General features: G+C 34.7%; 1 protein-coding gene across 12 annotated transcripts in view; it reads right to left on the minus strand.

Annotated features, from left to right (window-relative positions):
• Positions 1 to 338: 338 nt before the first annotated feature.
• The window catches only part of PRPF40A (pre-mRNA processing factor 40 homolog A), a gene marked incomplete at its 5' end in the record, with an annotated part of 49,405 nt that continues 33,549 nt past the window's right edge, over positions 339 to 16,194 (minus strand). For 6 of the 12 annotated variants that reach the window (XM_080927789.1, XM_080927787.1, XM_080927785.1 and 3 more), the window contains 13 exons: positions 339 to 2,671; positions 4,221 to 4,352; positions 5,353 to 5,414; positions 5,497 to 5,593; positions 5,671 to 5,757; positions 8,390 to 8,485; positions 8,851 to 8,988; positions 9,229 to 9,345; positions 9,436 to 9,527; positions 9,703 to 9,817; positions 14,020 to 14,153; positions 14,985 to 15,135; positions 15,758 to 15,866. In XM_080927789.1, the coding sequence (XP_080783915.1) occupies positions 2,579 to 2,671; positions 4,221 to 4,352; positions 5,353 to 5,414; positions 5,497 to 5,593; positions 5,671 to 5,757; positions 8,390 to 8,485; positions 8,851 to 8,988; positions 9,229 to 9,345; positions 9,436 to 9,527; positions 9,703 to 9,817; positions 14,020 to 14,153; positions 14,985 to 15,135; positions 15,758 to 15,866 (1,423 nt within the window). In that variant the 3' untranslated portion in view covers positions 339 to 2,578. Of the gene's footprint in view, positions 2,672 to 4,220; positions 4,353 to 5,352; positions 5,415 to 5,496; positions 5,594 to 5,670; positions 5,758 to 8,389; positions 8,486 to 8,850; positions 8,989 to 9,228; positions 9,346 to 9,435; positions 9,540 to 9,702; positions 9,818 to 14,019; positions 14,154 to 14,984; positions 15,136 to 15,757; positions 15,867 to 16,194 lie in introns of all 12 variants that reach the window. The other 6 variants (XM_080927788.1, XM_080927786.1, XM_080927781.1 and 3 more) reach the window with 1 other exon arrangement.

Raw genomic sequence — 16,194 nt, forward strand, 5'->3', positions numbered from 1 at the left:
TCCAAAAGACAAAGTTGAAAATTCACTTGTTGAAACAAAAAGTCTATATTCCTGTCTGGCAAATAATCTGTATGCTAAATTGGCCATACTAACTTTTCTTACAATATGGTTTCAGCATTAGACTCCTAGTCTTAACTGAAATATATAAACTTGTACCAACTGCCTATGTGAGAAACTTTAGAAGTAACTCTAGAAGAACAAGCAGTCAAAGATACGTCAGCCCTTGACAAATTGAAGATTTAGGAGCATGATCTAGATTTAGGACTGTCCCATCCATCACCTGTGCCTTCACACTAACTAAGGTGTCTGATGGTATAATCAAAACAAGACAATGGAATAACTTGATTTACATGTTTTATAGCAAGGATATTACATTTCCAGGTATCTAAAGTCAGAATTCAACACACTGATATAAAACTTCTATTTAACTCAATAGGTTCTGTTATGCAATTGGTCTGTTCACAGTAACACAAGAGAGGCAGGGGGATCTCGAAGTTTGAGGCCTCCTGGCCTACAGAGTTCCAAGACAGCTGCTGCTACACCAAGAAGCCCTATCTCCAAAAAGCAAAACCAAACCAAACAAAAAGCTGTTTAATCAAGAGAATCATTTCGTCTTGTCTGATTTGCATAGGTCCACTTCAGGGATATTTTTACTGATCACATTTTATAAGAATCTGAAGATGTGAAGATATAAAAAGCACAGAATGTATTTTGAGGACATGCTAAAACATCAATAGCTTTTTATTCAAATGTATCAAAAATTTAATGTTGTACTTTAAAAATCATTAGTCATGGAATTAAAACATATTTTACAGATTCTAATTTTCTCACAAACCATTACTGGTTTGTTTCCCAAAATCATAATCATGATTTACAGACTACCTCTGACCGCCATGCCAAGCACTGGAACTGATTAGCAATCTTGACTATTGCTAAATGAGAACCTCTGAAAATTAAATTCAAGGAAACCCTGTCGCCAGCTGTTCAGTATTTTGAGTAAAGTACAATGGGGGTGAGGTGGGGGTTCATCTCAAGCAAGCAATTTGATTATAGAGCGTTTTCTCAAAGATAACGATCTTTTTCACAAAGTGTGTCTTATTTCTCAACAGAAAACGACACGGCAATGAGAAGTTTAGAAATGAAGTATCCCCCTTTTCAAGTTTTTAAAGCACTGGGCAGGATGGAAAAGGATTATACTGATCTGTGCTAACTCATTATTTAAAGGGCAATGAAATGAATTTATATTCTCTGTAAATCTCAGCTTGAAAGAGATAATCTCAACATGTCCAAATTAAAAGAACAAAGGGAATACCAAAGACCAAATGCAAATCTTTACATAAGAAACAAAAACTCCTGCACTGAAGGAAATAGTCATCACATTGCTAACCCTTAAAAGTTAGCATGTAAAGAGTACTGTAACTTAAGTCACTGCCTTTCTAAAATAGTCATTGCCTTTCTAAAATATTCCATAGGAAATTTATAGGTGAAAACACACTTAAGAACCTCAAATAAATGCACTGATTTATGATGTTCATAAATATTTTTTTAAAAAGGAATAATATAGCTACCATGGGTGGGAAGGAACAAAATTTCAGGGATTTATTATTTTGAAAACAATCACACAATTTCCTTAGAGCTGAGCAGCTTATGTAGAAATAAACACTAGTGCACACTACAAGAGAAGGTTTAATAATAGATAAAAATGTACAAAAATATTGAAATCAGAAATGCTTTAGAATGTGTACCATGAAGTCAATACTTTTCAGTGAGTAAGGAAGGTGACTTACAACCTCCTCAAGGGATTTTAAAAAAAGTGAACAAGAAGATTGGATTAGAAACTAAAAGAAAATGTATAAGTCAACATTGATTTCCCGCCCCCAACAAGGATATTTCAACTATTACTCAGAGATTGGTGGCACATTCTTTAGTAGGTCCTTAAGGCAATATATTTCAACTAATTTACAATTTGACTTGATGTTAGCTATTTTAAAACATCACCTCAAAACAGATGCTCGAAGTAACGCCCTCATAAGCCTTGTTGAAATGTTCAGATGTTTCATAAAGAAAATGGCGGCTCTATCACAGCAGTGCTCATTTGCACCGCCATAGCTGAAGTCTGCCAAGTTTCCACCAAAAGACCACATCGGCTTTAACCAGCTCAGTAGTGCACAAAAAAGCAGTCTTGTCAGGTTGCTGGTGCTTTTTTTGTACTACATTATCAAAATTTTTTATTGTATCTTCAAAATCCAACTTCTATAAAGGAAATCAAATCACCTCATGACTTAGAACAAAGTAGAGACGTCTGCAGCTATTATTAAATTGCCACTTTTAATCCATCCTGTAGTGCCCTCTGAAAGGGTCACAGAAAGACAGTTATTACCATAGGAAAATATGATTCTTGATACAGAATCAAGTTATTTTCAATTTCCTTTGCTTTTATAAAGTCCACAATAACAATACATAAATGCACTTTTTCCGGTGACACAATTAAAACCCAGTGTTATGTAGATTGGACTCAAAATAATCCCTGGTCTAAATTAGACTTTAAATCATACTATAAACATATATTTGGTATAATTTATTGATCATCATCCAGTTGCTCCAAAAGGGTTCTTCTGCGTTTTTCTAATTCTCCTTCACTCAGTTCACTGCCGGAAGTGTCCCAGTTACCCTGCAAAGAGATTCCACACCATTAAAGTTACAGTTAACCTTGAAACGGAATTTCACTCACACAAACACATTTCACAGGTGTTACAACTGTTTTCCTCCAAAGCCCAACAGTTGGTTATTAAACATTCCTTGGATGCCATTAGAAGGAAAAAAAAATGCTAAGATAGGGATTTTATATAGAGCAAAATATGTAAACAAGGAAAATGATATATACTGGTTTCTTTTGTTTCACAACTAAATATGGCTTGTTCCTATAATGGAAGACATGCGTCCACTTCATAAGATGTATGGGCTTTGCTAATTTTATAGATTTTAGGTAATCCTGTAAAGCAGTTAAGTTTTAGACTTAGACTCTAAATGGTCTCTAGTCTTATGCTCAAAAACACACGAACAAGACTTACATCATGAAATATAACCGCAAAGAGTGGAGTGCTTCTCTAAGATGTTTTGTCTAAACCACTGTACAGAAGAAGGAAGTTTAGACCTTTTCATGGAGGTTGTGAGTCAGATTCATTCAAAGAGTTAAAAAAAAAAAAGGGAGGGTTGAATATGATCAAAATACACTGTAGAAAATTATTTATTAAACAAAGCAAAAAACACCAACCCCCTCCAAAACAACAATAAAAAAAACCCAAAACAATAATAATAGCAAACAACAACCACAGACAATGGATCAGAACATCCTGTTGCAAATGGAGAGGCTTCTCTTCACTAATGAGTGACTCAGACAAACCCAAGTCTATACAACAAATGGCAAAGCCAAGAAGGCTGATGCTACTGTATGTCCTGCCACTGTGTGTACAAGAGGGATTTAGCACTGTGTGATTTGATAACATGTAAATTAGTAAATCTTCTATTCCCTTGTGCCTGCCACTCTCCACCAGTTGCTGGGATGTGACTTCTTGAAACTGAATTCATAAACAATGATAAGTATGGATGTCTACAGAAACCCTGGTATGAGCCTTCTAAATTTTATATTCCAAAGGTGTATATGGTATGTGTGGGGGGGAGTTAAGCACAATGGGGCATTCCTTTAATCCCAGCACTCAGTATGCAGAGGCAGGCAGATCTCTAAGTTCTAAGACAGCCAAGGCTACCCAGAGAAAACTTGTCTCAAAAACAGAATAAAACCCCAATAATTTGAAAATCAAGGAGTTTGTGCCCAATGTACTGTAAAATTCAAGCATATCATTTTATTCCAAGTTAAATAACAACTATTTTGTATTGTTAATTTGCTGTTAATTTTTTTTTTTGAGGATTATAAATTGAAGAGAATCAACCAGATGGTCATTTATGAAATGGAATCAGAAATCTTTCTTTCCTCTTTTATTTTTTTTAAATTTCATCCCAAGAAGCATTTCCTCCTAACTCAGATAGGAAATGAATGGCATCAGAAATCTATTTTGTAATAAGCAGTAAAGAGAATTTATTCTTTTCTTCAGTGTTAGTAGACCAAGAAAAAAAGCCTATGCTATAAACAGTATCAAGGTTTTAGTGAGGTACTCCAGTTTGATTTTGTGAATTCAGGAAAGACAATTTTCAGTACTTACGGAATCCTTTCCAGTCTTTTTCTTAGGTGATTTGTGTTTTGATTCTGATCTCTGTCTACTTCTGTCTTTTTCACTTTCCCGATCTTTTTCTTTTTTATCCTTCTCTCGTTCAGTGTCTGATTCTGGAGAGTCCTACGTAAATAAAAACAGGTCAGAATTTTGATAAGCATACCATTTCTTTGACAAATTATTTATGCAGGTAATATTTAATATCACATTTATTTGGTTAGGTGTAAAATGTAATGTGTTAACGTCAGGATTTTTTTGTTGTTGTTGTTAAGATTTGGAGACCGGGTTTCTGTGTGTATTCCAGGCTGTTTTGGAACTTGCTCTGAAAACAGCCTGGCCTCGAACTCGGAGGTCTATCTATCTCCGCCTCATAAATGCTGAGATCAAACAGAGAACCCAACTCTGTTCACGGGAGAGGCAGAAGTAGTGTTTCCCACATTTCCACATCTGGATATGTTAAAACGCCATTAAAAGCCTCACTGCCAGTTTATATCTATTGTATAAGTATAAAGCAATATTATTTAACCTAGGGACCCGTACATGCTAAGCACACACCCTTAATGAACTATAACTTTAGTTCCTGTATATTTTTCATCAAGCATAATTCTGCTTTATTTAGATCTGTATAAGGATACTTCTGACTGATTAATTTAACCAATGGAAGAAGGTTGAAAAAAAATCACCGAGTAACAAGTTAACTCAGGCACTAATGGTTTTGAAAAACTCCTATATCAACCTAATATGCATTTACAGAATTAGAAGAGAAATTGTTTAAACATTTATACTTTCTCTGTCTCTCTTAAAACTTAAAGGACCAGATTATCGAGGCAATGGGAGGGGGAGGGAGGACAGGGCTGGGGGAAGGGGATGACGTCTGAAATGTAAATGCAGAGAATGTCCAATTAAAAAAAGAAAAGCCCAGATTAGGAGTTATACTTCTTATATGTGTTTCAGTTTGAAGTTCCAAGTGAGTTTTCTAATGGAAGGTTAAGGTGAAGCACACCCATACATTCTGTTTCTGTTCCTAAAGTAAATGACCATACAGATTTAGATTATGAGAAGGCCCTAGGAAAACTTGAGAGAGCAAAGGCTTGAAATTGTTAAAAATTAGAAACTTTCTTACAGATTTATGTCTCCTCTTTTTGCTTTTCTTCTTATGCTTTTTTGATTTCTTATAACTTCTCTCTGTACAGCATAGAAAGAAAATGTCAGTATATAAGAAAATCAAAGTACCAAGGTTTACTAAAAAAGAGAAGTAAGCGCTTACCAGACTCAGCACTAGAAGAATGTTCTGAAGCAGAATGGGATTCTGATCGCTGTCTTTTTTTCTTCGAATGGCTGTCATCATCATCTGAATCTGACCCCTAAACAACACATACAGATACAATCAGTACTGTTCACAGAGGTTTCAGTACACTGGGCCAGCCAACACACTTCTTACCGATCGAGAGCGGGAGCGTTTCCTATGATGTTTTTTAGATTTCTTAGAATGTTTCTTGTTCTTTGAATGATGATGCTGACATTCATGCTAGAGTGGCAAAAACAACAACAACAACAAAACAGCCTTTAAGAACTGCACTTTGCTTTGTATAGGCAAGAACATGAAAATGTCACAAGCTCAATACATGGGATCTTCAAAAACATCCAAAGCAAAATAGTTTAGAATAAGATGCCCAGTGATTATGAGAAGTCATTTTTATTCTTATTAGCTATTGTTACATTAACATTCATTTATATTCATTTAGATATATAAAAATTTTACAAAATATTATTGAAGTAATTTTCATCAAAATGACAATGGCAAAGGTTGGTAGGAAAAAGTATAATCTTTTAGGTAAAACTTTCAATAGAGATTTAAAAAATGTATTCAGGAATAATTTTACTAGCTCATCTGCCTAGGGTTGGTTAGAAAGCTAGGCCAAGCACTGAGATAAAAACCAATCTCACAGGCATCCTAAAGTGGGATACACAAAATCTATTTTTATTTCACCCGAAGAAGCATTTCCTCCTAATTCAGACAGGGAATGCTTATTTAAGGTTGTGTCCTTAACACTTATTAGACAATTTATTGTGGGCAGCAGGTGGTGGATAGAGTACAGGGACGATTATGAAATAGTTCAGTACATAAAGGCCAAGACCTAAGTTCTATCCCTGGCACCCATAAGGCTGAGGGAGAGAATAAAGTCTTGGACTTTTATCTTCTGACTTCCATATGAGCTCTGTGACTCACACATATGCACACACAATTTAAAAAGGATTTATGAGGCTATTTGGAAAGGAGAGGTGCAAGCTCTTTGTTCTAATGTTTCTATCCCTGGCTCAGATAACACACATTTGGTCAAAAAAAAAAAAAAAAAAAAAAAAAAAAAAAAGAAAAAAAAAAAAAAAGAAATGGAAAATCTGGTTAAGAATAAGCCATCTCTCTCTCTCAGTGAATGGTGCCTCAAGGCCTAATTAATCAGGTTCCACAATCTGAATTGTTCACCCTTTTTCTACATCACCATCCTTAGATTCATTTACCACTTTCCTACATTACCTCTAGCTCAAATTACCAAAAAATGCATTGATGGAGAGTATGTGTGTAAGCAGTGTATGGAGTGTAAGTAAGTATGTGCATCCATTCAAAGGCCAGATGAAGAAATACAGTATCTTCCATAGCTCCCAACCTTTCTTCCTTGAGACATTGTCTCACTCTATCAGAAAGAACTTGTTTTGGTGAAGATGGCTGGTCATTAAGCACCCTGTACCTACCCCTGCCTAATGGGTATTCAGATTGTTTTTCATGCTTGCACAACGCTTGCATGGTCTCAAGTGGTGAGGGTGCAAGTGCAGCTTTGTGGAATCCCTAAGTTTATACTGACTAATCTCCACCTTATATGGAGGCAGAGTCTACCTCACTGGAACCACAAAGATTATTACAGCTAGCCACATTACTCACACAGATCCAGTTTATAACCTCCCTGAGTGCTAGGACTATATGGAATCTACCATACCCTCCCTGTATTTATGTGTGCTCGGGTCATATGAACTCCAGTCCTTACATTTGCAGGGCAAGAATTTTGCCCATTCAACCAATTCCTTAGCTTCACGTTAAACTTTTTGAAAGCACTAATGAACAGTTATGGATTATCTCATATAGTCTGTAATAATTATTTAATAATCATTGGTCAATTCAAGATATTTACAACAGCCTGTCCTGAAACCAGACAAAATATTCCTACTATAGACTTACTTGATATCTCCTCCCACTGTTATTTTAAGCAAACTTCCCATTTTCACATTGTTATTCAGAAACTTTCTCGATTTCTGTTATACCTAATATAGTATAATGTCTGAAAAAAATTTAGGATATTCCCAGAGTTAATTACTGGCTGAATTATGAGGCTGACAAATGGCTGAATTTCTGCAACTATAAAAAAGAAAGCAAATTTCTGACACCAGCTTTAATGGTCCATGCAAACCTGTTTGTCATTTCAAACAACTCTACAGGAAAAAAAAAAAAAAAAAAGAATCCCTGAATCAGAACAGTGACTATTTTAATTTCAAAGTTTCATCTTTATGTGTGGCTGATATGCAGGTGACGGCAGGTACAAGATAAGGCAAGGCCTGTGACTGGGCAGTGAAAAAGTAAGGCGGGAGAGTTTGAGAGAGACCAGAGAGATGGGGGAGAGAGAGAGGCCAAAATGGAAGAGGAAGAAGATGATCCACCTCCATGTGGCTTTAAACAGCCACAGGTAGCTATAAATATCTTATAAAGAAATGATAATTATAGGACAATTTGTTTTATCTAGGTGGGAAGTTTATATCAGTATCAACTGGCTCTGAGTTTATTGTGTGGACATTCTGTGGAGTGAGAATTTACTGATATAAACCTGACTGATGAATTACAAGCTTCTAGAGTTCTGAATTTACTGGGTTGCTGGGAATATAAGCAGAGTCTACAGTAGGGAGCCAGGGGAGGGGACAGCTGCTGGGACCAGAGAGTAGCTGGAAGCGGACTGGAATGGAAACTAGGAACTTAGTGAGTTAAGTGGAGACATTTGACATAAAAAACTCCACAGATGTCATGTGGCCCTAATATGCCGGCGATACTGAGAGTTGGAATTTCCTTTTTTATATTTACTACTACATTTATATGTCACAACAAACTTAAGAATTACCTCAAGCACATGCATGAAATCTTTAAATATTCTTTTTCTTTCAGATTCTAGAGTTATATCCTCAAACGCTGGTTCCTTTACAAATCTTTCCCGGATCTGGAAAGCAATGACATAGAATAAATACACAAAGGTAAAGAAAACCTTATCATCATATCTAAAAGCAATATGACCTATAGGGAAAACTACGATTCACTTAAAGTGAATTCTTTCCTTCCTTCAAAAGTTGTAGCAGTGTGTGGCAGGGCACGTCTGGAGACAGAGGCAAGTAGATCTCTGTACCCTGGCCACTGCTAACCCTAACCCTTACAGTGGTGTATTCAAACCATTTTAGACAAGCTATTCCTAAATTCAAGTCACAACCAGCTTTTGACATCTATAGAATGTTTTATAGTTTTAGCTTATCTGTGTTCCCTAGAACCAAATTAGTGTTACTGTCAACTGTGAAGCACAAGTATACATACATCTTCCCAGACAGCATCCAGTTCTATTGGAGGAGCAGCCTGTCTCAACATACTCTTAAAGGCAGACTCTTTCCGTTTCATTTTCCGAGCCTCTTCTTTTTCTCTCTCACGTTCACGGGCTTCTGCTTTTTCTAGTAACTATCAAGAAATCAAATCTAATAAGTTATGATAAGTCCTGTTTCAAACAAGTCATTGTTCTTAAAAGTATTATCATATCACTCATAAAAGTTTAGTTTGACCTCCTACAATGAGAAATCTTTATACAGTTTTACTTCACCATATAAATCCCATTTATAGTACCTTACTCCACTAGCCTACAACTTGAAGTAATTTTTAGTTTAGATTAATAAGGTAGTTATCTGCAATGATTTAACTTACACTATTGAAAGCCAACTTGATGTTTCCGGCATCCAAAGTGGTTGATCTTTTGGTTGAACTGATTATTGCCACAAAATCTTCAAAAGTAGTGTTTACTTCAACTACAAATCCTTTATCCTAAAAGCCACAAATCTTGTTATAAATAACTTGTAATTGCAAGAAATTAATCAACATTTTCAAATAGTTAAGAACAAGTACTTTATTTACCTTCAGAATGTCTTTTATTATCTTTTTTTCATCATGATATCGTGCTTTAAGATCTTCAACATAAAACTTGAAAAGATCAAGTGCAGTTGATCCTAATGAAAAAACTAAAAAAGTCAAAAAGCTAGCTCTAACCAAGAGCTGCAATTACTTTTTGTTTGTAAAACAAACATAAAATAAAGCACACACCTCTCTTCTAACAACTGCTCCCACCCTGCACCCACATCCATTCCAATTCCTACGATATGTTTGGAAAGAAAAGCGTCTCACCAGGCTGACCCAGCATGTTAGTGAACCGAATGTCAGAGCTAATGGTCGGATACAGCTCCATCCAAGAGGACATAGAGTGCAGCTGCCCGTGCTCATGCAGCTCGTCCAGGAAGATCTGCGGGAGACAACACGTGTGCAATGTTACTAGAAATGCGACAACATGTCTAGCAACGAAAATGCTTAACTATGTTTAGGTGCGAAATTTGGTGGGAGCAAAAAATGTTTTTAGACCACAAATAATATAGACAAGCCATCCAAAGAAATCATTCAGACACTATACTATTCTTCTAGTCTTAAGTTGCCTATCCCTTAAGACAGAAAACCACTTCTAGTTTAAAAAACAAAAAACAAAAAAAAATCCATACAATACTGTGAATGTATGTAACCATAAGTCAAAGATACTAAAACAACAGGATTATCTATTCTTAAATGATTAATGAGGCTAAAGAGTTAATATGTACATGTTCTGTGCAAACTTTACTTTTTTAAAAATAGGATCCTTTAGGTATTTCTATTCATGTTAAATTTTAAAACAATGGCCTGAAGAGATGGCTGTGTGATTTGGGCAGTTGTACCTAGGCTCTGTACCGTGCTTTATACTAGCCGCAGTGTATTTGCTCAGTAACTGCCTTTTATTGATGGCTTTTTAATATGTGTACATGTGTTTTACATGCATTTATTTTAAATGGACACCAGGCAAGTGAATTATACATACATATTAACAGATACTCATATACAGAAATCTTTAAAAAAATAAATAAAGTATAGTTATATATTACTTTTCTCAAAGCATCTGGGAAAAATCAGGATTTAAATTGTTATCTGATCTCCAAACCATTTCCTTTCCTTAATATAAAGATTATTATACTTAATTCTGTCTTTAAAAAAAGTTTATTCTATACACCTACTTCCTGTCCTATGGCTGGCAGCCAGGACTGTACACTGTGGCTTCAGTGCTATCAGTGTCTACTGGTGGTCTTCTAGTCCATCTCCACTGTTTAATATATATGAGATACTGGGGGTGGGGAGCAACAGGTGGCTCAGCAGATAAGATCCATGTTGCTTCTGCAGAGGACCCAGGTTCAGTTCCTGAATGTCAGCTTACCAGTCTTAAGCTCCAGTTCTAGGGGTTACGATGCCTTTCGGTATTATGTATATAAACATGCATACAAAACACACATACACATGATCTAAAAATTTTAAAAGCCATCAATAAAAGGCAGTTTCTGAACAAATACACTGCAGTTGGTATAAAGTATGATATTCTGCCAGATGGTGGTAGTGCATACTTTTAATATGCATACATATTGTATGGATATTATTGTGCATATACAGGATACATATTGTAACTGAGCAGCAACACTTTCAACAAAAGTGGTGAAGGTGTTTTTAAATCATTTCAAGACTGAAATGCTTCATGGATTTGCTATAAGATTTTAAGTTTACTTTTTTCTATCATATATTTTTGTTGATATCTCAGTCGAGTCATTATATTTATTTCAATAGATCTTCAATTGAAATATTGTCACATGAGGTTTGCTAATTTCTTTAAAGCTGGAATTCAGTAAATACCAGTGTTACCTTTTCCTTGCATAGTAATCACCAATAACGTTTTCCTTGGCTGAAGATGTCTATCCCAGACTCAATTCACTATTACCTTTTCTTACTCATTTCTTTCTCTTCTCTCCAATACTGTCCATGTTGCTATTCATATGCCTGCTTGAACTATGAACTTTCATAGATTGAGAGATATCTCTCATGTTTAAACTGTTCCTTCATGTTTAGCCCTTGATTATTTTTCTGTTATCCATAAAATACTCTCTTCCTTTTTTCTTTTTGAGATAGGACCTCATCAAGTACTCTTGGCTGTACTGGATCTTGAAAGCAGACCAGGCTGGCTGCAAACATTCAAGAGATCCACCTGTTTATGTCTACGAAGTGCAAGGATTAAAAGTATATGCCACTACCACATCCATCCTGAAAAGTCTAAAAAAAGAAGTCCCGAGATCTTCCTTACCACAATATCTAAAAAGTCTAATTGTAATTTTAAACTTTGTCAAATCTTTTAACTTTCCTTAATTATACTAGTGATTACTAAATATCTTAAGTAACACACTATAATAATAAATTTGGATATTAGCTATTTTTGTAGATTTTCCTATACTTTAGAATTGGTCAATCATCTGAAGGATCATAGAATCAACATATCATTAGGCTCCACCCCAGAATCCTATTTGTTTTAGGGTTTAGTAATTTGTACTTTGTAATGGAGATTCTGTGCATCTAGGGCTCATTCTCAGAAGACTACTACTTTGACTGTGACACATTTTTCCTATGTTCCATTTAAAGACTTGTCAGTTTTTACAGTTGATATGAATTCAAATACTGAACTTAAGATTTTTCACTAGGTTCTTAGCAAAGATGTAACAAACTTAATACCTAAGTGTTAACTGACAGATCAAATCAAATCAAAACAAAAAGATTGTAATCACCCAACTAAATTATTTGAATAGGTTCTTTCCATTCATGATTAATTCTGGAAATGACAGTTTCTCTTAATTCATTTTACTGCAGTAATTAGTACACAAAGTTTTGAAAGGTAAAATAGGACTGAAAAATTACTGATATATATATATATATATATATATGTATATGTATATATATACATATATATATATATTGAAGAGTACCAACATAGTGATTTAACAACACTTACATTAACATTAAACACAAACATGCTATATGCATATCAATGATTTAAAGCCATAATTTACATTTAGCTAAAAGCCCGTATGGCGTTTAATTAGTCTCTTGGGCTGCAATTACAGCATTTGTATAAACTCTGTATCATATCGTCTTACTCTCTATGACCAGATTTCTATCTTAACGGTTAGTTAATGTCTATTTTATTTGTTATTTTATGTCTATTTTAAATTCAAACCATTGTAAACTTTAAACCTTTAAAAGGGCTTGAAGCTTACAAGCTGCAACAATCTAATAGCTCTCCTAAAAAGCCTTTCTTTCTTGTCATATAGATTATCTTAAAACTAGTGACAGCCTAATTTTATAGCTAGCTATGAAAATTATACGAACATAGGTAAGCAGAATGTCTACTTTCATGACTTTAATAAGACTGGTCTTTGAAATAATTTTCACGCTAAATGTGATTAAAGAAATGATAAATCCCACTAAGTAGGTAATCAGGAACAATTTCAGAAGTCACTGGTATTCATATGAGCACATTGGTGTTACTCCATATTAAAACTTACCCCGTATCTGCTGGATCTAATTCTTAGGAAGAGGGTTAATAATCTGTGTTCTTGGTAGTTACATGAATATCTTATGCAGAACTACTAAAAATGTAACTTACCAGAATAGAGAGTTTCTTAGAACAAAGGTAAATTACTGTTCAACAGCTGTGAAAGCAATAGAGTATAACCACTGACATGGTCAGGATAATTGCTTTTAAAAAAAGTTTTTCACATGAGTTTAACATAAATAACATTTTAAGAACTACTGCCCTAAATTAAACAGACTATTAATGACAAGCATCAAGCATATATATGCCACCGCAATCTTGTTGGTATCATAATACAGAGTTTAATATAGGACTAAAGACTGCTTGTAACCAAAACTGTATAGTTCTAAATCCTAGCTCCATACTTAGTAATACACCCCCAAGTTTGTTTCTTATTTATCTGAATATATTCAACAAACACGATATATTAAGATATAGCTTCAAAACACAGGTTATACAAGTAAAGTATCTTAGCCAAGCATTGTGGCACCTGTCTGTAATTCCTGCCCTTGAAAGGCGGAGACAAAACAATCAAGAGTACAAAATTGGGCTACACAGCAAGTCTGAGGATAGCCTCTGCTACCTAGGTCCTATCTCAAAGAAAAGTCATAAAATTTAAACAGCAAAAATTCATTTCTTTGTAATGGGAAGAATACAGCTAGAAGTGAAAAAGGAGATACCAACTATGGAACACAATTTAACTGCCAAGTAAAAGGCTTAATTATATTGTGTCTAAATTTTACAGCACGTTCTGTAAGAGCCAGATACCAACTCTTACAAAGCACTCATCTTGTCTCCACCTAGCTCTTATGCTATTTTGCTCAGCTAAAACCTTATGCTCAAATTAAATGCTTGACTCAAACAAAAAAAGTTGCACAAATTAAAGAGTTCAACATACTGGTCCATCCACAAAGCCTAGGTAATGAACTGGAAACAAGGATTAAAACTGTTTTGATCCTTCTTGGCACCAATGACTATATTCTATATTACAAAACTGAGTAAGAACAGGTATTTATTACCTGAAAAGATTCCCTATTTTTACGCTGCCTCCTCCTTTCTCTCAACAGTGTCTTCTGTTTTTCTTCTTCTTCTTCCTTTTCTAAGGCCCGGATGTGTTCCTCAAAGCATATTAATGCATCTTCTTTATCCATGTCTATAGTATTTTTTCAGTAAAAAACAAATTTGAAATATTAAAAAAAGGCAGATTAATTATTTGCATCAAACTCTACAAATTTCCAATTCAGTATAAAAGAAACACTGGTATTTGAATTCAGACATAATTGTGTAATGATACAAGCTATGACTTCAAATATCACAGAGGATAAATGGAGAACATGCACATGGCACAATGGACTAAAGACAGCAAAGTCACGCTTAATACCACATGTTTAAGGGTTCTGCATACATTTGATCATATTCATCATCCCCCATAACTCTTCACAGATCTCCCCTCTACTCACCCACCTAACTTTGCTGTCACCACTTTTTCTCGCTTACTTTAAACCCATCAAGACAAATTTGTCATGCCCAAATATTCTTAGATTTAAGGCGTCCCATGGATCATGACCAAATTATCTTAAAGAGGGAACAGCCTCCCTCTTTTCAGCAGCTATCAGTTGCCCATATCTCTATAGGAAGGGCAGATTTCACGGTCAGCTCCCATTGGCATGTTGGAGTTAAGTATTGTGCACACTGTCTTAGTCACTGCGAGTTTGTAAGTGCAGCTGCCTTGTGCTCAGAAGACACTAATGATCTACAAATGGTTGACTTATTAAATATTTCAAGAATTATCTGTATGATTTAAATTTAAAATTCAATCAGAAGGAATCCATTTGAAAATGGTCTCCCCTCCCCCCCACCAGAAATGGGCAAATCATTCTGTAAAATTGAGTTAGTGAGTAAATAAAAAGAGTAATTCTGATTTCATACAAAAATTGACATTAACTCTTTGTGACTGGAGGGCACTACTTGTCATTGTTCTTACTCTGTAACTCCTCATCCTCTGCGAACGTTGGATTATCCATCAGGTACTGCTGGGCTTCAGACCAAGTGGTAGAGTACGTAACATTAGCCATATTGTCAAGTATGTTTTTTAAGGCTTCCCAATTTCTCTTTCGTAATTGCTTTGCTTGTTCCTACAACAAATATTTAAATACTTTTTAACCTTCAAACAAGGCATCTGAATTGCAATTACTTAAGACTCATTTATATTCTGATGTTTCAAATGTTATAGTATCAACACCTTTTATTTTGTTAGTGTTGTTTTGTGACAGTGTCTTTACCTTTAGTTTTTCAATCTGTCTTTGAAGTCAGAATTCAAAAACTTTGTTTTTGTGTTCTTATTCCATAAACTCGGGGCCTTACCAGTATGCAGTAGAGACACATTTTATAATGAAATATAAAATATTGAAAGCAGTCATACTATGTAAATACCAAAGTCTTCAATGTCATTCAACTTCATTTAAAGTTTTGGTAATATATGAATTATCATCCATGTTTCTTTTAAGAATGGATGCAAAACAATTTAACAATGTATTCAGATAAATAAGTATCCACTATGATTTAAACAATAACTACTATCTTTGAAAAGAAGGAAAAAAGATTGAGTTAACCCATTTTATGCTGAACTTAGTTTCCAATTAATAGATATGATGTATATAACACTGTACAAATTAAGAAAAGAAATTGTATTATAATTTTACTCATTTGAAAGTAAAATTCTTCGGAATGTTGAAATACTAATAACTTTAAAAATACCTTTTCTTTCTTTGAAAGGAAGAACAAAACATCTTCATAGATTTCGAGACGATCGCGCTCTGATATTGCATTCCAAACTTCCATCTCCCCAAACATTTGCTCAGCTTTTCTAGTGATTATGAAATCAAATGTTACTTCCTTAATGCATCAGTACAACTTTAGATCATTTTTGTCAAAGGTAGTCAATGAACACTCTTTCCACTGTAAGTTTAAAAATCATTACTCAGGAAAACTCCAAGACAGTCAATAAAATATCAACAGAAGAACAAAAAGCCTCTATTTTCTCTGACATTAAGGAACCTTCTGCAGACTTTAAAACAGAGAGCAGTCAATGTGGTATGTTTACTCCCTAACACATTAAGTGGGCCTATATGTAAACTCAAATTCCTGACTTTTGGGAGCACCTCATAGAACTGCTACATTCTCACTACCATCCA

Source organism: Micromys minutus, assembly GCF_963924665.1.
Source record: "Micromys minutus genome assembly, chromosome: 13".
NCBI lineage: Eukaryota > Metazoa > Chordata > Mammalia > Rodentia > Muridae > Micromys > Micromys minutus.